This window comes from Conger conger, chromosome 11 (assembly GCF_963514075.1).
Source record: "Conger conger chromosome 11, fConCon1.1, whole genome shotgun sequence".
In the NCBI taxonomy this organism is placed as follows: domain Eukaryota; kingdom Metazoa; phylum Chordata; class Actinopteri; order Anguilliformes; family Congridae; genus Conger; species Conger conger.
The window spans coordinates 43,801,186-43,828,250 of record NC_083770.1 but is presented as its reverse complement, the minus strand read 5'-3'; the positions used below and the strand labels follow the sequence as shown (position 1 = coordinate 43,828,250).

Here is a 27,065-nt window from a genome sequence, read left to right as displayed (position 1 = left end):
TTGACTTCAGTGATTATAATGGGTTCTGTATGTATGTTTTTGTATTTATTTTGTGTGTGTATGTTTGTGTTAGTGTGTGTGTATGTATGTGAGAGAGTACTACTGTATATGTGCTGATTTGCTTTTTTGTCTATGACAATACAGTGTATGCATGTATGCATTTGTATCGGTGAGTGTGCATGTGTGTAGGTGTGCGTATGTATGCATTTATGTGTTTTTGTTTTGTATTTGTGTTCATGCGTTTCTGTGCGTGTGTGTTTGTCTTTGTGTTTCAGTCTATGTGTGTGAGTGTGAGAATGTTTTTCAGTGTGTATACTTGTACTGTGTGTGTGTGTGTGTGTGTGTGTGTGTGTGCGTGCCTGCGCGCGTGTAAGTGTGGGTGTCACAGTGTGTGTGTGTGTCTGTATGTGTGGTTGTGTATTTATTTATGTGTGTATGTGTTGTGTGGTTGAGTAGAGATATAGATGTGCCACACAGACACTATCCTCAGGCAAAGATGGGAGAGGTGTCCGAACCTCTGCTACAGTATGTGGAAGGCTCTACCTGGCTGATCTCAGATCAGTGCTCTCTGCCCTTCTATTCAGAGCTCTGTAACATGGCTTTCTGCTCTGAAATCATATAGTTCTATGGGTTTATATTGAAATTGACTACTTTAATTATTTTCAGATAGACACCATTTATAACAACTGCATTGAATAGAACAGTGAATAATTGTGTACAAGTTTGTATGTTTTCATGTACACATTGCCAGCAGAGAAGCTACAGTTTTCAACAGTTTATCATTATGTCCTAAAGATGGGGCTAGTGTCTTGGGCTACAGCCACTGCCATAGCTAGTGGTCAAGTTAGCAGACAGATCACATGACCACACAGTCCTGTCTGGAGTCCCCTGTGCTTCTGTGGCTGAGCTGTTCATCATTGTGACATACCCATAGGCTAGATTCCTCTTCCCTATCGCATAGCAATTGGTTCATGTACAAAGTGTCACGGGTACAGACGCCCAATAAGGTAAATGTGGTGGGTGGAGGGGTGGGGTGGCAGGCAACAGGGGTCAGATCCGATTAAAAAAATGACCTCTAGTTCAGCTTAATCTGTACTTGTGCTTGTGACACTTTGGAATGCTGGGAAACTGAGTTCTGTCTAGCTCTGCCTGTCCCCGTGCCATCATTTCCCAGGCATCACTGGGAGCAGCTGCCGTTCTGGCCTGTTTGTTTTTGGTGACCACTGCTGTGTTGTATGTTAGTCCTGTGTGCAAAAGCTCCTGGAGGCCCCGGAGCTGGGACAAAGACCCCGTTCTCACCAGATTCCTAGTTAGATTTGTATATTACAGCTGGGATGATTAACACATTAATTGTGATTAATCGACTAATGTATTAGTGGAACAAACCATTTTTGCTAAATCTCAATTTGGTTTATTTTCATGCATGTGAAATGTATAGCTTGTTCGCCAAAGAGCAATATAGGTCAAATAGACTATATAAAATAATAAAATAATGAAAATGTGATCCTATTGTCGGCAGCTCATTTCAGCAAAAGTGTGAAATAATTACAATGTGACTTCTTACCAATTTGCATATTGTATATGATGTTAAGGTAAATGCAGTAGATAGCATGACAAACAAATTCTACTGCCTGTGTTTTACAAACACTGAGTATGTTGACATATAAGCTAGGTGTTTGTTCACCATTGCGATGAGGCTAACTGAAAACAACTGGGCCTAACTGTGAAAATAACTGAATACCTTTTCTTTTGTGAGTTTCAAATGTCAGTAAAATATTTTGTATTCGGAGCAACTGCTAAACATGCTAAACACTGCTATTTTTGAACAATTTTACACTGAAAAGGGCATTTGGTTATTTTAGTCATTTATTATTATTATTTTTATTAACAGTCATTAACAGTATTATTATTATTATTATTATTATTATTATTATTATTTCTGACAGTGATATACATTCTGAATTTTGACTTGATTAGACATAAATAGCCAGCAGAAGCCTGGTTACACGTCTGTCCTTTTTTGCTTCTTCTGCTGCTGTTGTCTGATGGAGAATCCCAGCCCTCAATGTGTCTGCTAATTCACTGAGACTGTGTGTGTGTGTGTGTGTGTGTGTGTGCGTGCGTGTGTGCGTGCATGCGTGCGTGCATTTTACAGGGCTGTCTCTCCCATTGCCCATGCAGAAAACATGCCTTCTATCTCATCTGCCTCTGCAGTGTTTTGTATGCGTATGTGTATGTGTGTGTGTGTGCGTGTGTATGTGCGTGCGTCTGTGCACGCGTGTGATTTGCTGTCTCTCTATGAGGACACTCTTTGTGCTTGCTTTGGAGACCCACCGCAGGGCGTCTCCTCCTTGGTTACCCGGTGAATGTTCCGCACAGGTGGGTCTTCACAGGACTTCACCAACCTGTGACCAATCTGTGCCAAAACATCATCCATACCAATCAGAAGCCACTCGTGCTGCACAGATGCAAAACTGACTTTTTCTCTTTTTTTCTCTTCTCTTCCGACTCCCGTTTCCTGTGTGAAGCTCTCTCTCAAGCTGGTAAGCATGAGCCTGGCATTCCTTTCTCCACTTACAGCCTGGTGCGTGCCTGATGTGTGCTTCGTTCCTGACGTGCTAAACTTAGTCTGCCGTGCTCTTCATACGACTCTAAAAACCCTCAGTGGGGGCACTTGTGGATTTAGCATGTTGTTGTCTTGTTGCTGTTGATGTGCTGTATTTGTTTCGTTTTTGGCAATTGTATGTGTCTGTTGAGTTCACTGTGCCAGTATCCTGTTTATATGCTAATGAGCATGCTCAGAACTGCTAGTTATTCTTTCTTTTTTTTGACAAGTCTGAGGGATGCCCCTTCTGAATGTGCTCAAAATTGTATTGGTATCCTTGGGTCAAATCTCGTTTTAAAGTTTGTGCCCCATAATTCATACCATCCTGTCTGTGGATGCATGTAGTATATTGTACTAGATCATCAGCCATCTCAAATTCATGAAGTGACTCGGGAATTGCCTGCAGCAGCTATCACTCACTAGACTAGAGGGCATCCTGGCTGTAACTTCAGTGTAATGAAACACTGTGGTGGAATGAGATGGAGTTTGAGTGTTTTAGTGTACATTAGCTACAGTTAGCTAGTCAAATATATCACAAACAAGGGGTCTGAGTTGGCTATTGTTTACACATACAATTTTGACCAGATTACACCCAAGAAGACCAGTGAGGTGGGGTAACACCAAACATAAAAATGTGGAAAATCCTTGACTGGTCGAGTCAATCATCGGATCTGAATTCAATTGAACATGCATTGTTCATGCATTGAACATCCAGCCTCACATCAAAACAAACCCAGTTTCTCCTGGGGGCACACCTCTGACTGGTCTCTCCCTAGGGGGCACACCTTTGACTGGTCTCTCCTAGGGGCACACCTCTGACTGGTCTCTCCCTAGGGGCACACCTCTGACTGGTCTATCCTGGGGGCACACCTCTGACTGGTCTCTCCTGGGGGCACACCTCTGACTGGTCTCTCCTGGGGGCACACCTCTGACTGGTCTCTCCCTTGGGGCACACCTCTGACTGGTCTCTCCTGGGGGCACAGCCCTGACTGGTCTCTCCCTAGGGGCACACCTCTGACTGGTCTCTCCTGGGGGCACACCTCTGACTGGTCTCTCCTGGGGGCACACCTCTGACTGGTCTCTCTTGGCGGGTCTCTCCTGCAGGGATCAGGACCAGAGGACCTCAGCCACCTGCCCCCAGAGCAGAGGAGGAAGAAGCTGCAGGCTAAGATCCAGGACGTCGACCGCCACATCCAGAAAGAAGTAGATGAAAAGTACAACAAAAGCATTTTATAAATCTCCATGGGGAAAATGTGATTGTTGCCACTAGTTAGCATTTCTATGTGCTGTCCCAATGACAACACTAGAGGAATATGCTTGTAAAAGCTTGACTTAACAATGAATGATTTTCCTATAGCCAACTTAGCTACAAACTTTAAAACTTACTGACTCAAATGAAATAACAAATAATTATATACTGTATGTACTGAATTATATGTGATTATAAGTTCAATTTTGTCTATAAATAACTAATGACAAATAGCTATCATAAAATTAACCCAATTAAATGACACATTGGCTTGTTTAAGAATTCATGAAATCATAACATTAACGCAAACATAGCTAATTTCCTGTTAATTTACTATCAAGCTAGCTATAATATAGTTGATGGAAGTTAATGATGGAATTATCGTTTTTATAACTATCCTAATTTTTCTCATTTGTATTGTAGTCTAACATAGGCAACAACCAGATTTCCTGTACACGTACTGGCATAGCCATACAAATATTGCAGTAGACATTTTTTTCCTTCATATGTCATGTCCTATAAATGCTATGAATTTGTCAATAGCTGTGGGAAAAAAAGATTTTGATGCTTTTGTTGTTGTCGTGTGATCTGTTTCACGTGAGGATGATTGGGCTGTTTCAGGGAGGCTCTGACCAAAATGAAGGATGTTTATCTGAAGAACCCACAGATGGGGGACCCCAGCAGTGTGGAGCCACGATTGGCTGAGATCTGCGAGAACATCGATAGGCTAAGACTTGAGGCCCAGAAATTTGAGGTAGAGCCAGATTATTCCTGAGTTTCCTGGGAATGGAATCCCATATTGTTCCTCTAAATTCAGTAAGGTTCTGTTTGGTCTAACTGGTAATGTGTGTGTGTGTGTGTGTGTGTGTGTGTGTGGTTGTGTGTTCCAGGGCTGGTTGGCAGAGGCGGAGGGGAGGTTGCCAGTGAAGTCTGATCCCCCCAGAAGGCAGAGTGGACCGTATGAGACCCAAAACAACAGCAGCTGTGCGCAAGACCGTGAGAGGTAACGTCACCCGCACAGCCACACACACACACACACACACACACACACACACACACACCTCAGTCATTCGCCTGCAACATTATATACACACACATAAGGTACAGCTCCTGAACACAATAGTGCTGTGGCTTGTACACACAGTGTCACACATATTATGTACACGTATGTACCCCTCCTACTATCACCACACCCATACTCCTACTCACCCACATATACCTGCTACTCACCCACATATACCTGCTACTCACCCACGTATACCTCCTACTCATCCACATATACCTCCTACTCACCCACATATACCTCCTACTCACCCACGTATACCTCCTACTCACCCACGTATACCTCCTACTCATCCACGTATACCTCCTACTCACCCACGTATACCTCCTACTCACCCACGCATACCTCCTACTCACCCACATATACCTCCTACTCACCCACATATACCTCCTACTCACCCACATAGACCTCCTACTCACCCACATATACCTCCTACTCACCCACATATACCTCCTACTCACCCACATATACCCTCATTCATTGGAAACGGATGAGCAGACAGGGAAAAGGGGTATAGCTTGCCAGGACATTTTTAAGACCAGGCTTGATATGGTGCTAGCTACTATTTACTTTTTAGGCAACCTAAGTAGAAGGTACACTTTAGTGGTAGGAAAAGCATTGCTGGGCTGAATGGCCTGTTCATTATGTTTTGTTATGTTATGTTATTTCTCAGCCTATATATTGGTGCTACACAGTTTGAGCACTTTTTTTACCATAAAATGAAAAGAGCTACATAAAGAAAACATTATTATTATTATTATTATTATTATAATATGTAATAATTATGACGTACTCCTCCTGAGCAGTCCAGATGGCAGTTACACGGAGGATCAGAGCTCAGAGACGCGGCCCAGGAGCCAGAGCCACGAGATGGACGACGAGTTTGAAGACGAGGAGCCGCTGCCCGCCATCGGGACCTGCAAAGTGCTGTACCCTTTCGAAGGTAACCCTGCCTGTCTGTTACGCTACCCTGTTACAGGGCAGGGTGACGGGGTGGGTGGCACCACACCCTTTCGAAGGTAACCCTGCCTGTCTGCAGCCATGCCACTGTCACACTACCGTGTGACGTTGTTATAGTTACAGGGCAGGGTGACAGGGTTGAAGCTAAAGGCACCTCTCTGCAGCGCAATTCCTGTTGCCGTGACACTGTCACAATGTCCTGCTGGAAAAACGACATGGGTACGAATTAGAAAGAGGAAAGACACCAAACTGATATCTTTTTTTTTTTATTAATTGGTATGCCCTGCTGAAAAAACAGCTGGTACCTGGTTGACCGTTTCAGTCCATTTCCCAGCTTGACGTGGTTTAGCTGGTTGACCAGTTCAGAGCAGCTCCCAGCTTGACATGGTTTGACCAGTTATATTTTTTGACAAAGCACTCAGACAAGCTACCAGCATTAGCTGGTTGACAGCTTCATGACCAACTTGGCCATGCTGGTTGACCAGCTCATACCCAGCTAGACCAGCTAAACTGCTCAAGCTGGCACAGCTGGATTTTACCACAGGGCAGGTAATTGTTTCAGGCAAGAATACACCGATCGCCTTTTCGTGCCTCACCGTTTCACATTTCACTGCTGTGTCAGTGTGATGTTGCTGCCAGACCTGGGTCAGGTACGTAATTGTTTTGGATTCAAATACTTTTGCACATTTACTGAGCTTGTCTGGTGTAATGGCGCCGATGAAATACTCTCAAAAAGTGCAAGCCGTGCCTTCTGGTCCTCTTGGTTGGCTCACTTGCACCAGGCAAGATCAATTGGATCGAGCAGAAAAAAGGATTTGAATGCGAAACTATTTCATATTTGACCCCGGTCAGGTGTGGCTGTGATCAGGCTGCCGCGAGTCTCTCCTCATGCCCTCTCTGTATGTGTGAACCTCAGGGCAGACAGAGGGCACCATGTCCGTGTCCGAGGGGGAGCTGCTGCACATGATCGAGGAGGACAAGGGCGATGGCTGGACCCGCGTGCGGAGGAACGACGAGGACGAGGGATACGTGCCCACGTCCTACATCCAGGCCTCTGTGGACACCAGCGCCCAAGGTGCTGTCACATACATCTAACTGCACCCAGGTGTCCTCAAGTGTCCCCAAATCTCTCCAAATACAAAACATCTGCATATCTTTTTGTCCAGACACATGAATGATCTGGAAAGCTCTTTTTTAAATACAAAATGTAAATTAACTTTCACGTGTTTTGTTCACATATATGAGAGTAGGTTTTTATAAAGCATGCCCAAGGTGTCCGAAAAGCTCTCCAAAAATTATTACACACCCTATTGCTTTCACATGCATCACATTTAAAATTATTTCTGCTATATGAACGCATCGATATTCCTAAACTGTCCATTGCCTGAATATGACACATTATACCTTGTTGGAAAGGGTAGGAAACCCTGTACAAGAAGATTAGCGTGCTTTAAATTAGTTTGGTACTGAAATGACCTGCATTTACGCAACAAGTAGTTCAAGACAACATTTGCTGTGGTATAGTCAAAATAGATTTTTCTCCAAAATGCCTTAACGGATTACAAAATATTTTTTTTAGTCAGAAAACAGTTGTAGCTTCATAACCAGGTGGGATATTTGGTTCTGTAAATATGTCTGCATCGAATAATTTGCGAACTTATATTTCAACCAAACCGGAAACATGTTGGCCGTTGGCCATGCAACTTCTGAATTGTATTTATTTGTTCTTATATGATTGAACATGATTTTTTGACATGGAGAAATGGTATCAAGGATTGTTAGAATACACCTTTTATTGAGTCTGTGACGAGGTCAAGAGTTGTAAACCCTGAATGTCCTGTGGGGGAGCCTGCCGTTTTATTGCCCTGCTTTGCAAATAAGTGGCTGATAACCATCTAAAGTGCTGTTTTCGAGAGTGGAGAGTCTTTTTAACTATTGGGCATCGCCATGTTATGGTTGTATTTTGTCACAGTTTTTATTATCTTAGAAATATGAATGCATACAATAATAACCACAAGGGGGCAGCATGGATGGGGTTAAGATAGTTGGGTGCTTGGGCAATGAGAGAGTTTGCTAAAATAATAATAATCAACTTTGTCTCTCAAAGGCAATATTCAGACTAGTTATCCGACAGAGTGTACACAACTAACCTACTCTGGGATTTGTAATGATGACATACATGTTCAAGGTAGGTGGGAGGAACTAACATGCTGGTTCCCAGAGTATGTGGATTCGATCACATGAAAGAATGCTCTCACAGCACCGTGCTTTGTCTTACATAACAAACATTATGCGCATTTGTGCAAGATTGAAAAGCATGGTTCAATGTATTATTTTACTTTATTGTTTTTCTGTTGTTATCATTCATGTCATTCTAAAGTGATATAAAAACATCCTCTGAGTGTACTTTTTCAACCATCTGGAAGAATGACAGTTTTTTTTCTCCCTCTCTCTTTTTTTTTCGTTTGTTCTTTATTTTATCTGTATTGCAGATTCCTAAGTGTGTGGCTGGAGCCAGGCCTGCAGTGCAGAAAGTGTTCCTGTGAGGGAGTTAGACGCAGACACAGAACTGCTATGAGGCATTCCACCACTCACCTCATTGCCCTCAGCACTGTAGTACATTACAGCCTCTTTCATTACCTCAAAACGCAAGTACATTACAGCCACTGCCTTTACCCTCGATACTCAAATACATTACAACTGCTTGCATTACCCTCAACTTTCAAATACACTACAGGCTATTTCATTACCCTCAACTTTCAAATACAAGACAGGCTATTTCATTACCCTGAACTTGCAAATACAGAACAGGCTATTTCATTACCCCCAGTCAAACAGTCAAATACTTTCCACCTACTTGCATTACCGTCAACTCTCCAATACAGTGCAGGTTATTTCATTACACTCAATACTCAAATACGTTACAACTGCTTGCATCACTTCAAAACTCTTCATTACACTACATAATTTTCATTACACTTCAATACATTTCAATTAACTGCATTACAGCTCTCATATACAGTACAGCCTCTCTTTACACTCAGGACTCCTACTACATTAGAGCCTCTTTCATTAGCCTCAAAACTCAACTAAAAAATTACAACTGCCTTCATTATGTCAACCAGGAATGAGGAATTACTACGTTTAATTTTTTGCTTAGTCCTGAACAAAAGCTGTCTAATTTCCCTCGGGATGAATAAAGTATCCATCTATCTATCTAATAAGGTTTCATCCTACATAAATTTATAAATTCAGCCAGCATAAATTAATGGAATTATAGTTAGAATTAAATGTGAAAACCAGTTAATAGTGTTCCTCTGATGTCACAGTGGCATCCAAAGAAGGACAGTGCAACAAAACTGTGAAAGAGTTGTCATAGCAACTATAAACCAGCCCAAAATCTAGAACAACTTTTAATTATCACTGCTTGATGTGTTCTCTGTGGAGATAGCAGGCCTAGACCAACAATAACAAATACACTAATCTTAGCTTTGGACAGTAGGGATGGTGGGTACAAATGCCTGTTGCAGTACTCTGTAAAACCTATAAACAGAGAAAACAGTTAGCAGTCGGCAAGAATGTGTGGAAACTCTTTGTAAGTCATCCCAATTTGGGTAGGCTAACTTGATACTTTATTATTACTAATTATATATCATTTGACATTTGTTGACAACAGTATCGCCAAATGAGCTTCCAGTACCCTATCGATTTTTTTAAATTTGCTTGCACTGTTTTACTGTTTACTGCAGTGGAAATTATAGTTTTGATTTTTATAACAAAGCAACACACAAACAAAATTCAGCATTTAATTTACAAATACCTAACTGCCAAATTACAAAAACAAATCATATAATATCAGCTGTAATGGCACACATTAGGCTATATATTTCCAGAGAAATAGATGAAGTTAGATTGCTAAGCTTTTGTCAAACCAACAGAGAAATTTGGTTTGTTATTACTCAAATGCGTGACAAAAATAAGAAAGAAAGTAGCCTACTACTTTTGATGTATGCTATATTACCAAAAAATAAATAGGCTATGCGAGAAAGTTTACTGTAATTTAACGAACATCCGTGCAACAGCCACATTTGACTATTATTTTATTCAAGTGATCATAGGCTATACAAACAGGTGAAAATAAACTTGAAATCCACTGTGAGGTGTAAAGACTATAGCCCATCAATAATGGCATTGTAAGTTCAAAGTGTCCAAAATGTCAAATGGAAAATGGTCAAAATCATAATATCCATAACCTCAGCATATTCCCAGTATTTTCAAAATGTCACTCACCTGTCCCTTCATCAGCGAACAACCCATACTTAAACTCTTTATTTCCAACTCTTGCCTGAAAACATCAGTGCAGATTTAGGCAAACTAACGATCTATTGATAACAATTGATAACAATGCATTGAACCTGCAATGGATTCATTTATTTGAAAACAGATATTGGCTGCATGCCATTGCTGCATCTTGCGTATTTGAGAAGGAATAAACATTTGACGTTTACATGTTGGTGAAAAGTGCGTTGACAACACTGTCAGCTTTGCGAGGAGAAGAATAACCCCGCCCCCCCTCCCTGGTGGTCAGGGAGAGCTGATGTCAGATGAGAGATCTGTGATGTTCAGTTTTCAAAGCTTACTTAACATATGGAGGGAGCAGCCAACTCAGGCAGCAGTAACAAGGCAACTGCCTTAAATACTAGCTTGGCAAATAACAAATAACAGTTTCCTTTAACACTGATCACACTAAAACACTGGCACTGCTTTTACCATTAGCAAGCACTCTGTGGCATCACATTTGCACAGCTTGTAGTTTTTTGTATTTGACCATTACGAGTATAATTATTTGTTTTATTTGAGCATATTTTATATGATCTAATTTTCCCATTTTTGAATGCCCTGTTGTACTCACTAGCCACATTCAATGATACAACCACCAGACAAGCTTGCCATCTTGTCATGATTTAGCTGACTAGAGCGTTGCTACATATCGTTTACTTCTTCTATAAATCACCAGTGAAGAAGAACTGGTAATTTGGCCAAGCCTCCCATGCATATTGCATACTGTCTTTCCCTCTCTTTATGCAGCATTGTATGAGCATGCTCTGCCCTGCAGAAGGTTGCGAGTTCATCATCTGCTTGTGGTTTGATTTCATCTACCGCCATCGTATTCTTTTCAACATTTCATATTTCATTTTTAACATTTTATTTACACATTATTCATTTGATCTTGTTTGCATGACCTTGCATGTTTAGGCATCTCCAGTCTTACAAATCACTAGATTGCTTTAGGTCATCGGTCTGTGAGATGCTGCTTTATAGGGGATAAAAAGATCACTTTTTCCTGCAATTGAGTTGAACCACAATCTTTTGCCTGTCATCATTTAACCACATTGAAGTACACAAATCAAGCATGTGGAATTCAGATTCCATGACTTTACACGACAAGATAACAATGTTAAAAGTTTAACTTGCCTCATAAGAAGTGTTTATTTAAGTGATTACTGTGACTGAATGTGGCAGACGTGTGTGTTTTTGAGAACAACCTCAATTTGATCTGGGATCAGAGTACATTTTGATGAAGTTGATGCTTTATTCTGTGTCGGTGGGTCTTCTCTTATGCTAATTGTTCAGTAAAAATGCTAATTAAGTTGAAATGGTGTAGGACTCTGATGTAAGGACTGAGTAAACAGCCTCCCCAGGCTCAGGACCAATGGCATGTGACCACAGCCCTGTATCAGCACTGCTATTGGTCAGTTCTAGTGCCATGAGCGATGGCCAATCATCTGCAGTCCTCTGATGTGGTTTCTTCCTTGTCCTCGCGTTAAAAAGGAGGACCAGCAAATACATATGTATAAAGTTTAAAATCATACAAATGAAAAACAATTTTAAAGGTTTTAACTGTAATTTCACTTGTGTGAATCTCAGTTTTTGCTTTGCTAAATGTCGTTTTGTTTTCGTAAAAATTAGCAAAATTCCTTCACGTGTTTTTTGCACTGATAACATCACGTTGTGTTTACTGTGCCAATTAAAAACACCTCTGGGAAGATGGCTTGCTGTTGTTAATGTGTCTCACTGCGTTCACATTCCTGCAGACTCAAATGCACCTCAACGCGCATTATAAACATCTTAGTACACACCACATACATGCAAATGCTATACAAACTTGCACAAAACACGTGAGTCAGGACATGCCCTAATGACATCAGTGCAGTCAAAAAGTTTTTTGTTTTTTTTACTTAGGGATGTTCAGCCTAGTTGTTTATATTAATTCTTAATCCACTAAAGACTGCTTGGAGACATTGTAAATGTTACAGCACATTTTTATCTGGGATAATGAAAGCAGGGGTGGAGGAGAGAAATGTACATTAGGTGTACATTTCAGGAAAAGCCTCTGGAAATGGATCTTTCTTGTGTTTAAAAATGTTCCAATTCAATTAAACTGAAGATTTGAGCATATACCAGCATATGTCCTGTTGGCTGGTTGGTTGCTATAACAAATAAGCGGAGTCATGGATATGAGTGTGCTATTCATAGGGTGACCAGACTCCCTGGAAGACTGTATACTATGCAATGAGAGAACCTAAGATAATGGCGTAAAGTAGAGTCTGAAAAATGGGAAAATCTATATTTTCTCAGAATAAGGGGCTGCAACACGACAAGGTTGTCTGAGGAAAACGGGACGTCCGGTCTCCCTAGTTATTCTCAATCCTGAGGCAGAGAAGTCACATGCTTGCAGTGAGGGGATTCGGCCATCAGGTGGCGCTGCTGAGAAAACCTTGTGGCCAATTGCGCATCTGGCAGGTCTTTTGTTCCGAAGGTTTAGAAGAGAATCTTTTCAAGAGACAAAATAATTTGGAACTAGTCAATATTTCCCCTTGTAAATACCAGCCATGATGTCTGTTCTTATGCAAGAATCATAAACTAATTCAACTTGTAGGAGAGACGTTCTTTAGTATGGGCTGAAGATGATCACTCAGAACAATGCAGTAACCTGTAAAATGAACCTTGTCTGCTAAGGGCGTAGCCAAACAGTGTAACTGAACCATTCATGAAAATGCACCAACCACTTGTGTTTCCTCTTGTTGTTGCATAGAGTACATATTTGAGGAAGAGATACAGTACAAATACAGGCACAAATTAATTCTGAAATAAGCACATTGCCACATGGTGTGATGTTCATGACTGTTCCATGGGAATGACTCAGGCCAGACTTGCAGTGCACCTGCTCTCTCTGCCATACACACACACACACACACACACACACACCAGCCTCCTCTCAGTCACACACGATTGTCCCCGGCCACAGATATGCTCAACAGTGCTGTCAGTTTTGTAAGCTTTTCCATTAAACCAGTGTTGTGAATTACATTTCAGTTCATTTAAAATGAATGTTGATCATGCTGTATACATAGACACAGCCACAACACAAATCTGAATACGAGCAAGGAAACGAGAACTGGCAAAGACTGAGCCTGAACCACCAAAACACCAGCAAGTGAGTTTAAAAAGCTCCTAAAGAGAAGCAGCTCTTTTGACTGTATGGTCCTGTTAGCTGTGTGATTCTGTGGCTCTGCAGCTCTTGTGACTATATGGTCCTGTTAGCTGTGTGATTCTGTGGCCCTATAGCCCTTGTGAGCATGCAGCCCTTGTGACTATATGGTCCTGTTAGCTGTGTGATTCTGTGGCCCTATAGCCCTTGTGAGCATGCAGCCCTTGTGACTATATGGTCCTGTTAGCTGTGTGATTCTGTGGCCCTACATCCCTTGTGAGCGTGCAGTCCTTGTGACTGTATGGTCCTGTTAGCTGTGTGATTCTGTGGCCCTACAGCCCTTGTGAGCGTGCAGCCCTTGTGACTGTACGGTCCTGTTAGCTGTGTGATTCTGTGGCCCTGCAGCTCTTGTGACCGTGTGGGCGTTGTGACTGTATGGTCCTGTTAGCTGTGTGATTCTGTGGCCCTACAGCCCTTGTGACCGTGCAGTCCTGTAACCGTGCAGCCCTTGTGACCGTGCGGTCCTGTTAGCTGTGTGATTCTGTGGCCACACCTCCTCGGGGCCGGTCACTGACCTTTCCAAATGTGCAGCTCTGCACTGACGCAGATCCCTTTCCTGTGCAGGCCACGTTTCTATTGTTCAGGGACACGGCGCTTGTATCTAATTCAAGCAGGCGCTTCCTGCTTCCTGCTTGGCAGGAAATGCTTCTCTTTGCTTTCCCCAGAACAAAAATCTGTTAGTGCGGGATCTAAATGAAACGGGATTAGCTTTTGATTTTAAAGACAGAAAAGATTTGGGTAAAAGGCGAAGTAAAGCCCCAAAACGTCATCCACCTGCAGCAACTGAGAAAGCTGATAGGAGTCAGCAAGTCATTGTTCTCACAGCGTTTAATAATGTAGACTACTGCACCACTGTTGTGAAAACAGACAACTGAGTGCTGGCCCCTACCTTGACCTCGATGTAGTAACTCTATGTAGTCGCTCTGGATAAGAATGTCCTAAATCACTGCCCAATGCTCTCCATCCTATCAAAAATAAGTATATACAGCCTGTATGTTTTTGGACAGTAGTAGAATTTCTGTTTGTTGGCTCAGTACTTCAGCACGTTGGATTTGAGATGAAACAATTAATATGAGGTTAGAGGGCAGATGGCCACCTTTGATTTGAGAGTATTTACACCCAACCCTGAGTAACCTGCCCGGCAAATCAGAAACACTCTTCAGGAGGCAGGCGTGGATGTGTTAATGAATGCTGTCTGCAGAAGGCTATATACAGTCAGGCACAGAATTATTGGCACCCTTGATAAATATTCACAAAAAATATTTTAACTAAAAAAATTATAGTTTTGGTTAAAGTAATACATTTTAGCTTTATTTTCACCATATGTGTAAAATGAATTTACTCTCATTTATTTTTCATGTAATCTTTTTTTTAAACCATAGCTTTCAAGATTATTGCCACCCTTTACATTTATTGTAAATAAAAGTTAAATTAGCAATAACAATTTACTTAAAGGAACTATACTGCGTCATTCCATTACTTTCTGTTTGACTAGAGTATAAAAATGGCGGGAAAAGCATGCAAAATCCCTTTATCCAGCAGCATGGGAAAAGCCAAAGAACGAAAGACACAGCTGGCTATTTACCATCACATGTCTGGTAATGGGTACAGAAAATGGGGGTGACATGGCTCAGGCAGTAAGAGCAGTTGTCGGGCAGTCGGAGGGTTGCTGGTTCGATCCCTCGCCCGGGCTGTGTCGAAGTGACACCTAACCCCCAAATGCTCCTGACGAGCTGGTCGGCGCCTTGCATGGCAGCCAATCGCCGTTGGTGTGTGAGTGTGTGTATGAATGGGTGAATGAGAAGCATCAATTGTACAGTGCTTTGGATAAAGGCGCTATATAAATGCCAACCATTTACCATTTAGAAAATACATAATTACATAGTTATATATCGTACTTAGCACTGTAAAGGCTAAGTAAAACAAGTAAAACATATGGAATGGTTCCAATGGTTGCAAACTTGCCAGCGCCCATGGATGGTGAGGGGAGCCATAATGAACCCAAGGATCGCAGTTTAAGAATTGTAGATATTGGTTGCATCTTGGGGTCACCAAAAGTCATAAAAAAACATAAATGGCAGCTTCTTTCTCCTCTCTCACCTTTTTTATTTCTCAGCTTCAAAATGGCTCTTTTGACTTTCATTTGCACAACTGTGGCCCTAAAGGCAATCAAAATCCTAGAATGAAGACTAGATATTAAAAAGCTTTCTTATACCTACACTAAGGGAGCGATTGAATACACCATACATCCAATGTGCTGAAGTACTGAGCCAAAAGAACAGAAATTGTACCACTGTCCAAATACTTACGGACTGCACTGTATATGGAAGTGTGGATTTGAAGGGACTAGAATCCCAGTGCCTGTACAGGCTGGCAGTAGTAAGATTTTATTTCAATAGGGAGCCATTACAGTCCAACCATTATACTTCAGTTATTTTTTATTTGTTTAAATAAAATAATAAAATATTAAATAATCTATTTTTAAAAATTTCATGAATTACAAACAATAGTTTACTCTCCTACGAACGAGAAGCAAATGCCTTTTTAAAACCTTTGTTTTACCTGCTGTTTACTCAAACCACACAATTGGAAAACTGCATCATGGAAAACACTGCAACATGAAGGGAAAACACAGGGCTCTGTTATAGATACCATTCCTCTGGCCTGAGGTAATTATTGGCTTCGTGGGATTCAGTTGGTCCATTGTTACTGAAATGCAGATGGTGAACATTAATAACATATGTGACATGAAAGTAATTTCAAAATTACAGGGACCTCTGTCCACAGGTGCTCAGAAATCATAATGATAAATCATCATAAAGAGTTGTGGCACAATGATGAATGGCTCAGTTCGGCTGGACAGCTCCTGCCCTGAAGTCGCAGTGCTGTCTCCCAGCCTCTACAGGGCTGTCTCCAGCCTCTCTCTGCCTCCACAGTGCTGTGTCCAGCCTCTCCCTGCCTCCACAGGGCTGTCTCCCAGCCTCCACAGGGCTGTCTTTGGCCTCTCCCAGCCTCCACAGGGCTGTCTCTGTCTCCAGCCTCCACAGTGCTGTCTCCCAGCCTCCACAGTGCTGTCTCTCTGCCTCTCCCAGCCTCCACAGTGCTGTCTCTGTCTCCCAGCCTCCACAGGGCTGTCTCTGTCTCCCAGCCTCCACAGTGCTGTCTCTCTGCCTCTCCCAGCCTCAACAGGGCTGTCTCTGTCTCCCAGCCTCCACAGTGCTGTCTCTCTGCCTCTCCCAGCCTCAACAGGGCTGTCTCTCTGCCTCTCCCAGCCTCCACAGGGCTGTCTCTCTGCCTCTCCTAGCCTCCACAGTGCTGTCTCTGTCTCCCAGCCTCCACAATGCTGTCTCTGTCTCTCAGCCTCCACAGTGCTGTCTCTCTGCCTCTCCCAGCCTCCACAGTGCTGTCTCTGTCTCCCAGCCTCCACAGGGCTGTCTCTGTCTCCCAGCCTCCACAGTGCTGTCTCCCAGCCTCTACAGGGCTGTCTCTCTGGCCTCTCCCAGCCTCCACAGGGCTGTCTCTGTCTCCCAGCCTCAAGAGGACTGTCTCTCTGCCTCTCCCAGCCTCAACAGGGCTGTCTCTCTGCCTCTCCCAGCCTCGACAGGGCTGTCTCTCTGCCTCTCCTAGCCTCTACAGTGCTGTCTCTGTCTCCCAGCCTCAACAGGACTGTCTCTCTGCCTCTCCCAGCCTCCACAGTGCTGTCTCTGTCTCCCAGCCTCCACAGTGCTGTCTCTGTCTCCCAGCCTCCACAGTGCTGTCTCCCAGCCTCTACAGGGCTGTCTCTGGCCTCTTCCAGCCTCCACAGGGCTGTCTCTGTCTCCCAGCCTCCACAGTGCTGTCTCTCTGCCTCTCCCAGCCTCAACAGGGCTGTCTCTCTGCCTCTCCCAGCCTCGACAGGGCTGTCTCTCTGCCTCTCCTAGCCTCTACAGTGCTGTCTCTGTCTCCCAGCCTCAACAGGACTGTCTCTCTGCCTCTCCCAGCCTCCACAGTGCTGTCTCTGTCTCCCAGCCTCCACAGGGCTGTCTCTGTCTCCCAGCCTCCACAGTGCTGTCTCCCAGCCTCTACAGGGCTGTCTCTCTGGCCTCTCCTAGCCTCTACAGTGCTGTCTCTGTCTCCCAGCCTCAACAGGACTGTCTCTCTGCCTCTCCCAGCCTCCACAGTGCTGTCTCTGTCTCTCTGGCCTCTCCTAGCCTCTACAGTGCTGTCTCTGTCTCCCAGCCTCAACAGGACTGTCTCTCTGCCTCTCCCAGCCTCCACAGTGCTGTCTCTGTCTCCCAGCCTCCACAGTGCTGTCTCTGTCTCCCAGCCTCCACAGTGCTGTCTCCCAGCCTCCACAGGGCTGTCTCTGTCTCCCAGCCTCCACAGTGCTGTCTCTCTGCCTCTCCCAGCCTCAACAGGGCTGTCTCTCTGCCTCTCCCAGCCTCCACAGGGCTGTCTCTCTGCCTCTCCTAGCCTCTACAGTGCTGTCTCTGTCTCCCAGCCTCAACAGGACTGTCTCTCTGCCTCTCCCAGCCTCCACAGTGCTGTCTCTGTCTCCCAGCCTCCACAGTGCTGTCTCTGTCTCCCAGCCTCCACAGTGCTGTCTCTCTGCCTCTCCCAGCCTCCACAGTGCTGTCTCTGTCTCCCAGCCTCCACAGTGCTGTCTCTGTCTCCCAGCCTCCACAGGGCTGTCTCTGTCTCCCAGCCTCCACAGTGCTGTCTCCCAGCCTCTACAGGGCTGTCTCTCTGGCCTCTCCCAGCCTCCACAGGGCTGTCTCTGTCTCCCAGCCTCCACAGTGCTGTCTCTCTGCCTCTCCCAGCCTCAACAGGGCTGTCTCTCTGCCTCTCCCAGCCTCCACAGGGCTGTCTCTCTGCCTCTCCTAGCCTCTACAGTGCTGTCTCTGTCTCCCAGCCTCAACAGGACTGTCTCTCTGCCTCTCCCAGCCTCCACAGTGCTGTCTCTGTCTCCCAGCCTCCACAGTGCTGTCTCTGTCTCCCAGCCTCCACAGTGCTGTCTCCCAGCCTCTACAGGGCTGTCTCTGGCCTCTTCCAGCCTCCACAGGGCTGTCTCTGCCTCCCAGCCTCCACAGTGCTGTCTCTCTGCCTCTCCCAGCCTCCACAGTGCTGTCTCTGTCTCCCAGCCTCCACAGGGCTGTCTCTCTGCCTCTCCCAGCCTCCACAGTGCTGTCTCTGGCCTCCCCCAGCCTCCACAGGGCTGTCTCTGTCTCCCAGCCTCCACAGTGCTGTCTCCAGCCTCTCTCAGCCTCTACAGTGCTATCTCCAGCCTCTCCCAGCCTCCACAGTTCTGTCTCTGTCTCCCAGCCTCCACAGGGCTTGGCACATGGGAGCTGTCCGGTGCTGAATCAGGAAGTCAGCTGAGGAACGTCAATCAATCATAGATGTCACTCTTTTGACTATAAAGCTCAACCAGATACTGTTACTCGTGGTGGAGGTAGAGATGGAGGTGAAGGAGGAGGAGAAGAAGAAGAACTCATCATCACCATCATCATTCAGGCTAATAAAACGTACTTACAATGTGAAAATTGCTGTCTGTCTGTGATACTTTCATGGAACCTCAAGTCTCTGCTCAAATTCCCAATTTATCATCTCATGATACCACTACATGTATTCGACTATAACCAAAATAATTTTCATTTCATCTTAACTTTATTTACACACAGAAAGACACATCGAGGGACAAGCACCCACTTTTACAATTAAAATATCAATGAATATGAAAAAAAAAAAAAAAGTAATAAAATTAATTAATAATAAAATCCTTGCTTAAAACATTCACCATTCACATTCACATACATGATGTATGTACACACACACACACACACACACACGTGAACACACATTAGTGGCCACAATTCACTGTGTTTTTAAATCTAAATATGTGGAAAGTTGCATCTATATAATTTTGTTAAGACGATTCTCCTATCTCCGATTCTCCTGTTACAGATTGCCCCAAGCAGCCAGTCCAACACATGTGTAGAAAATTGTCGCGATATTTGTACAGTGAAATTCTACACTGAATCTTGCACTTAGTTGACTGTGTTGACTGTTTTTGCATTCCCAATTTGTTCACTAATTGGTCTAAATATTTCTAAAAATGGTTGACGTTTCTAAAAGGTCTCCCTGGTAAGATTTAACGGCGACGTCGCTTAAATCAATTATAAAATATTGATTTAAGAATGTCTTGGTGTTTGGAACAAAAATTGCAAATGTTTTTTTTCCATGCCTGTGCAAACGATCCATTTTGTTTGATACTTTTGTCAGAGTCTGATTAAACAGCACGACGTCGCCGCTAAATTTGCTGGACAAACCTCCACGCTACATCGTGACTACCTCCCAAAGACGGAAAGCGACAGAGCGGCGACATCAACACTATGTCGCTTTTGCTCGGTGAGCAGTCTGGGCTGTAGCACTGCGGTCGTGCGCAGACGGCGTAGGTCGCGCTGAAAATGTGATTCATTGAGCACTTTAAGCAGGATGGCGGGTGTTTGTGCTGAAAATGTTTTTATCAGCTGGAAACAGTCACAGGAATTCCGGTTTGGAATTGTCCGTCTAATTCCTGGCTTCCACGGAAACGTTAGCATAAAAGCAATTGAGAAGACCAGGGGCGATTCATTTCACTCACAAGTGCATCAGTACAAGAGTAGGTCTACAATGAGCAGCAACAAAAACTTTGGAAATATTTTAAGTAGGCCAACTTAAATTCAAGTAGGCTATTAATTGACGCTCTCAGTAGTCGCTGACTCAGTGGGACCTGGGGAACTTTTCAGAGGTATGTTAATTTAATTTATATTACACACAATTATAATTATTTGCATTGTGTTATTATTCAACTTTTCATTATTATTATGCAAGTAAAATATGAGCATAGGCTACGGTAGGCTACGGCCACAGGCCTATAAAATCTCTGCTACCTTATTCTTTCTTTACTTTTTTGGTAGCCAAAGAGGCCTATCTTATGTAACTCATTTTAATGTAGCCTTACTCATTTAACATTTCGAATAAACCTTCACCCAAACCCCACGTTTTGTAGACCTGTGTCGCCTTGAGACTGCTGGCTGTTCTATTTTAGGTAACATCGAGATAAAAGCTAAGGGTCCCGTACAGCTGTGGAATACGCCCAGATAGGCTTCCTGAAAGACTGACTGCGGAAAATCCCGAAATCGTGGCTATTGTTCACAAGCGAGCTCATTCTTCATTAGCAAGCGCAGTGGGCCTACTACTGCACAGAGACTTTGGCCAATGCGTCATGAACCTTATTCAGGTACAGTAACCCACGGTTTAGACCGATCAATGACTTGATGACAGCGAATTGCATTAGGCTATATGAACGGTGTTGGTTTTCACGTTGAAATTTGAATATTTTAAGTAGTCCTTTGCTGATGGCATTTGCATTGAGGACACACTTATCCAGATATTCTCGGAAATACGCACGGATAGTAGGCCTGTTTTCTTTCTAGGCCAAGTTTTCCCATATCGATGTCACCTGTACGAATCCAGAATCAACTGTGAAACTAGTCCAACCAGTATCCTATAGTTTTTCTAAGACTGGTTTTGTTGTTGACGAAATTAAATTACGCATTTTTATTAAATAATTTTAAAAAATAAAAAATAAAGCCTTTTTTCAAAACACACCCTCTTGGTTCTGATAAAGTTATTGATTTTAAATAGGTTATGTTTTTAAAAAGTGTTCGTGTGTGGCTTAAATCCATGTAGAATCCCGTTTCCTCAGCCTCGTGCAGTGGTCACGGCCTCGAGCTGGGAAGGAGGAAAGGAGGGGCTCTCCCCCTGACAGTTGCTGAAAGAGAGCTCAAATAATTTGAATGTGAAATTAGCCTACATGCAAAGCATGAAAATATGTATTACATTGTATTATATAATAACATGTATTACAACTCTACTATATAAAATATATATACATGTTAGATTCGAATGCATAAACATTTAAACAATGTGAAAAAGCAATCCGTTTTTCAATTGCAATTTGCATTTAAGTATGGAGGCCAGTTCCTCAACAGGTCTCTTGGGACAATAGTCACTGTGCACTGTGAAATGGCACCCTCTGTTGGTCAAAAAGTTGAAAAATCCCAAATGATTAATTTCGCACTGAATACAATACAAATGGAGTAAATGTTTGATTTCTGCCTACTTATTTTTTTAAACCTGAAAATAGACTGATAATACTAATTCCTAAAACAAAAACCGCCAAAAAATGCTTCCCATTTTCTACCTTCAAATGATAGTGATGAGACCATAGAGAGAAATTACATTTTCTCAGGAAACTGACCGTAAAAGGTAAGGTTTCCCTGGGGAGTATTGTTATTATTGGCATTATTAATAGTAGTATTTTGTTATTGTTATTATTATTATTATTATTATTAGTAGTAGTAGTAGTAGTATAATTAGTAGTGGTTTTGTTATTATTAGTAGGAGTTTGTGTACTTCATAGAAATGTAGATACTTTCTTGGAAACACCTGGGAATTGTCTCATTTTCTAGGAAACACGCAATACCACATTGGCTATAAACAAGCTAAATCTTTGGTAACTGCAAGTCACTTGAATTGATAGGTTTCTATTATTTCAGTTTTATCTTATTTTTCATTTATATCTTTTTCCCAGTGCTACGTAACTAGTGCTACGTAACAGCGCTAGACCATATATTTATGGATCATGTAAGGAAACGTGACAGCATGAACAAATTGACTATAATTCAATCCAAGATAACTTTGAAGCCTGAATGAAGTGTAGAATGGGGATGGCTGTCTGATTTCATTCATTTGCAGTCATCAAAGTAACTCTAATGTGCTGAACACTTTAATCAACTATTTGTGTACATTTTCAAAGATAAACAACAAAGACAAAATGGGTCAGTGAGCGTGTTCGAAATGAAATTTTAGGAATCAGCTTCTCTCTCTCATCTCCCCTCTCTGTTTGCCTCCACAGCTAGCCCACCCAGAGACGTCAACAGTCAACAGAGGACCCTGCATGAGAGAACGGACACAGCCTTTATGGCTGCCTTCAGCACACACCAGGTAATCTCCACCCTCCCTGTCTCTTCCAAAGCGCCCAGATAACAGACATCTGCTGCCCTTTTCCCCCCCGAGTAACCACCTGTATTCCCCACTTCTTCTGCTGTTAGGTGTCAGGACATGCCCAGGAGGACACGTCACACAGAGCTCCCCCTACAGGAGAGGAGGACCAGACCAGTGCCGGCTTCACGGCTCATTATTACTTTTGGTACGCGCTGAGCCTCTCAAACTCGTACCGTGAGTAATAATGCGCTGTGGTCGGCCCGGAACTTCTGCACACCTCCCAACCAGCCAGGATAGGCCAGGAGTTCTCCAGCACTGCGCCAGACAAATTCCACCATGTTAGTTTCCTAAACTGTTTACATTTTGAAACTGGTACTATGTCCTACAATGCCCTCCAAATGTTTATTTGCCTCTGTATTCCATGATTTGAGATTTGTAAAAAAAAAAAAAAAATCATGTGATTAAAGTGCACATTGTCAGATTTTAATAAAGGGCATTTTTATACGTTTTGGTTTCACCATGTAAAAATTACAGCAGTGATTATACACAGGCCCCCCATTTCAGGGCGCCATAATGTTTGGGACACAGCAATGTTATGTGAATGAAAGTAGTCATATTTAGTATTTTGTTGCATATTCTTGGCATGCCATGACTTCCTATCATCAGAGTCAGACCCCAGTTCAAACTTTAACCATTGTAGCCTACAATATAATGCTAAGCTCATCCTGAACATTATTTGTGAAATGACAGTTATTGCATAGAACAAACTTATGAATATTTCTAGCTCACTGTATCTTTAGATAGTTTTGGAGGAGTTTGTGGGCTGTTCTTGAAACATAGGCCTATATTATAAATACATCACTCTGCTGCCCCCTACTGTCAGAACATTGCAAGCATTTGAGACAGCTCTGGTTGAGAGTACTCACATTTGCCACCTGGTGGTGGTTGTGCTACCAACAAGTAGTTACTGTGGAAAAAAACAAAATATATGCAAATTTGTTGCTGAGGCAGAAGCACCAAATGAAACACGAAACCACTGTAGGTAGACACTTTTCAATAGTAGACAATTTTCAATAGTCAACTGTAAAATATAGGCCTACATGTTTATACTTAGCTGTTTTCACACTCACATTACATTATAGTGAGACATTTACATTTTTATTTTTCCTAGAGTTTTCCGCTTGTCTCACCAGATTTTCTTTGGGAGCATGAGAATTGTTGTTGGAGGAAACGATGGGGACCTGAGAGAGAAGGGCAGCAAGAGAGAGGTCACACACACACACACAACACACACACACGAACACGAGTGCCACAAAAACATGAGTGCACAGAAACGTGTGTGTGAAGAAGCAGATGTAAGGGCTGATACTCACCTGAGCCTGCACCGCCAGGTGGAAAGCCCCCTTCTTAACCTTTGTGTAGTCTTAACATTCTGTATACTCCCCTTGTCCTCAGGGTCAAAAATGATCTGCCTTCATTCATTCATTCATTCATTATCCTAACCCGCTTATCCTGAACAGGGTCGCAGGGGGGCTGGAGCCTATCCCAGCATACATTGGGCGAAAGGCAGGAATACACCCTGGACAGGTCGCCAGTCCATCGCAGGGCACACACACCATTCACTCACACACTCACACCTACGGGCAATTTAGACTCTCTGCATGTCTTTGGACTGTGGGAGGAAACCGGAGTACCCGGAGGAAACCCACGCAGACACGGGGAGAACATGCAAACTCCACACAGAGAGGCCCCGGCCAACGGGGATTCAAACCCAGGACCTCCTTGCTGTGAGGCGGTAGTGCTACCCACTGCACCATCCGTGCCGCCTCCGCCTTCACTACACCCCTAAAATAAAGCAGCTTAATTGAATTTTAAACCCCAACTATTTTGCCTGAAGAAACAACCTGTCACTCATCACCAACTTTGTCATCAAATTTCAAGTAGAAAAAAGAGAGGGTTTTCTCTGCTGTTAAACATCATGGCGGGTTATTTTTTAACCTTAAGACAACACAAGGGTTAAATGGCAGCAGGTCACACTCATGGTTCTGAGTGCCTTCGGGGAAAACCCAGAGCCGAACCCAAAACGGGGAACCGAGAGTCACGGATAGAACTGAGAACCACAATCCGGAGACACGGACTCGACTGAAAGTCAGAAATAGATTCCGGTATGTCAGACATTGCAGTTAGTTTGAGCCCACTGAGTTCCCTTCTCTACATATACTCTAACCAAGCACTTTATTAGGTCTGGCCATTCTCCTCTGACGTCTCTCATTAACAAGGCGTTTCTGTCTGCAGAACTGCTGCTCACTGGATTCTTATTGTAAATAAAAATAAATGTAAATTATTATTGTAAATATAAAGTTAACCTCCCAGGGGATAGTAATAATAATAATTATTATTATGAATTCCCGCAAATATACGCATTTTATTTAGGCGAGGTAAATCCCTCCCTCCCAGATGCAATTGCATACAGGATAAGCTTGTCAGTCAGAGGAGAGTAGGTTTGCCCAGAATTAGAGCAATTCCACTTTATTGATATTTATATATATCCATTGCCAACACACGTACAGTGGGCTCCAGACTACAATTAGCTACATTCACGTTGTCGCTTATGAAGTAATTTCATTTTTCTTGGACCCCTAATAATTATTGTAAATAAAATCAAACTAGGTGAAGCACAAACATGTAAATGTGCAATTCAATATCCATCTTTTCTTATTTTTTCCATTTTAAAAATATTAACGTCCACAAACAAACGGAGAGGATGTCTGCAGAGCCGAATAACATTATTGACGAATGCCTGCTACGGTCTACGACCGACCAACATTCGGGTCACTTGAACTGAAAAACGAAGGAAGACGTCACTTGGTAACCGCTGTGTTTGTAGCAACCGAATGCCTTTGTCGAGGAATGAATTCGCGAAAATAATTTCGTCTCTGAATATGAATCCCGAGCAAGAAAATCAACTTGTCGAAAACCTAAACAGCAATCTGCCAGTAAAAACCAGCGATGTATATGCTGTGGACCAAAATCTACCAAAACGGTTCAACAACCCCGACTGCTTTCAGGGATACAGGTGGGTCGATTTCTTCAAACACCGCAAGCCTGGTTCTACGTTAGAATTAACGTTAAGTTACTGATATTTTTTTAATCGCTTTTTTGGTTTGCTAGTTATTGACTATTTGCTATTATGTGATATTTTGTGTTGTCACTGACCTATAGAAGGCCAGCTCATTTGCTAATCGCCGATAGTGGGAAAGTCTGCCCAGAATGGTCGGCTGAATAGTAAGATAACGTTTAACGTTAGCTAACGTTAGCTAATGTAAACACAGTGGGTTGAAATGAACTTAATGACATTAACACCAAGCTAATGATTTCAGTCATTTTACATTTCACAGTTTTGCATTTTTGCAGAACATGACATACTGCTGGTTTCAGTTCAATTTATATGTCATCATATACTCACTACTGTGAGAACTACAAGCCTTTAAAAAGCAAATATGTATTTTTCTTAATTTCAGTAAGAAGGTTATCAATCCATTGTATCGGACGACCAACCAAGCCTACGGGAGCAAGAAACCAACTGTCCACGAGATGCCAGTGAGAGCTCTCCGCCTGCTCGCATAGTTAGCAAATTTGAAATGACTAAGAGGGCATGTATCTTTTATGATATAGCCTACCTTATTATTCTACAGTATTCTCACTAGAAACAGATATCGTTGACCCTTTCCACCGTCTTCCTCCAGACTGCGTTTCATGGGGATAACCGCAAGTTCAGCGAGCCGATGCTGAAGATGGGCATGTACAGAGACACCTGCCTGAACACCAGGTTGGACACAAGCCGAGTCATGCTGCCCAGCGCCAACATCGAGTCCCAGGACAGAATGCGATTCCACCAAGTTCATCTCCACAGCAGAGGTGGCCAGTGAACAATTAATGCAAATGCAATACATGAAAAACGCCACTCTCCTCTTCGGACACTAGCAGATCGGTGCTGTCAATCACTGTCTTCGGACCAAATCTTATGGAATGGAATATGTGATTATGTAGTATTCTCATTTTATCTGAAAAGGCTTAAATCCCACGAAAAGACCTGTGGTCTGAACTGGGTTATGAAGCGGGGGTATCCCAAGAATATTAATGATTGTGAAAAGTTTGGCATGGGGGAACGGTCGAAAATCCCTCCAAATGTGTTCTCTAGCCTTATAAATTATAGGAAATGACTCATGGCTGTCATCTTTGCCACAGGTGTTTGCACAAAGCATTAAACCAGGGGTGTCAATATTTTTTTAATTTGATGAAAAATGTATCAGTTTGGTTGATTCCATTGATTCACTACTGAAGTACACTGCTTTACACATGTTGGAAAATAAAGCTTATGTCAGTAACTATAATTTTTTAGTTTACGGCATTTTTTGTGCATAGTTATCAAGGGCGCCAATAATTCTGGAGCCCACTGTGACTCATATTTCATTCATATTTGCATTATATATGTATTTTCTGCAAAATTCATTAAGGGACGTGACCAAATATAGTTCCGTTTCAGTTACAGCACCAGGAACACCAGAAACGTCTATTATTGACTGGGACCTCTTCTATTCGCAGT

The 27,065-nt window shown here is 42.9% G+C and overlaps 2 protein-coding genes across 5 annotated transcripts in view; both read left to right on the top strand.

The window, feature by feature from the left end:
- LOC133140815 (formin-binding protein 1-like) overlaps positions 1 to 11,924 on the top strand; it is a 35,746-nt gene extending 23,822 nt beyond the window's left edge. For 3 of the 4 annotated variants that reach the window (XM_061261037.1, XM_061261036.1, XM_061261035.1), the window contains 6 exons: positions 2,529 to 2,543; positions 3,710 to 3,819; positions 4,476 to 4,608; positions 4,745 to 4,857; positions 5,724 to 5,860; positions 6,794 to 6,972. In XM_061261037.1, the coding sequence (XP_061117021.1) occupies positions 2,529 to 2,543; positions 3,710 to 3,819; positions 4,476 to 4,608; positions 4,745 to 4,857; positions 5,724 to 5,860; positions 6,794 to 6,972 (687 nt within the window). Of the gene's footprint in view, positions 1 to 2,528; positions 2,544 to 3,709; positions 3,820 to 4,475; positions 4,609 to 4,744; positions 4,858 to 5,723; positions 5,861 to 6,793; positions 6,973 to 8,369 lie in introns of those variants that run through there. The other variant, XM_061261034.1, reaches the window with a different exon arrangement.
- A 13,376-nt stretch (positions 11,925 to 25,300) lies between these two features.
- pierce1 (piercer of microtubule wall 1) lies at positions 25,301 to 26,853 on the top strand. The gene is made up of 3 exons (XM_061261846.1): positions 25,301 to 25,535; positions 25,981 to 26,059; positions 26,206 to 26,853. Exons 1-3 carry the CDS (start codon positions 25,354 to 25,356, stop codon positions 26,386 to 26,388), a joined length of 444 nt encoding a protein of 147 aa, XP_061117830.1. The 5' UTR covers positions 25,301 to 25,353; the 3' UTR covers positions 26,389 to 26,853.
- Positions 26,854 to 27,065: the final 212 nt, after the last annotated feature.

What these genes read in the sequence shown, in the direction of transcription:
- pierce1 (XM_061261846.1), top strand. Translation starts at nt 25,354, where the DNA reads ATGCCTTTGTCGAGGAATGAATTCGCGAAAATAATTTCGTCTCTGAAT. An exon ending in GACTGCTTTCAGGGATACAG is followed by an intron (nt 25,536 to 25,980) that starts GTGGGTCGATTT and finishes TCTTAATTTCAG; the next exon opens with TAAGAAGGTTATCAATCCAT. An exon ending in CAACTGTCCACGAGATGCCA is followed by an intron (nt 26,060 to 26,205) that starts GTGAGAGCTCTC and finishes GTCTTCCTCCAG; the next exon opens with ACTGCGTTTCATGGGGATAA.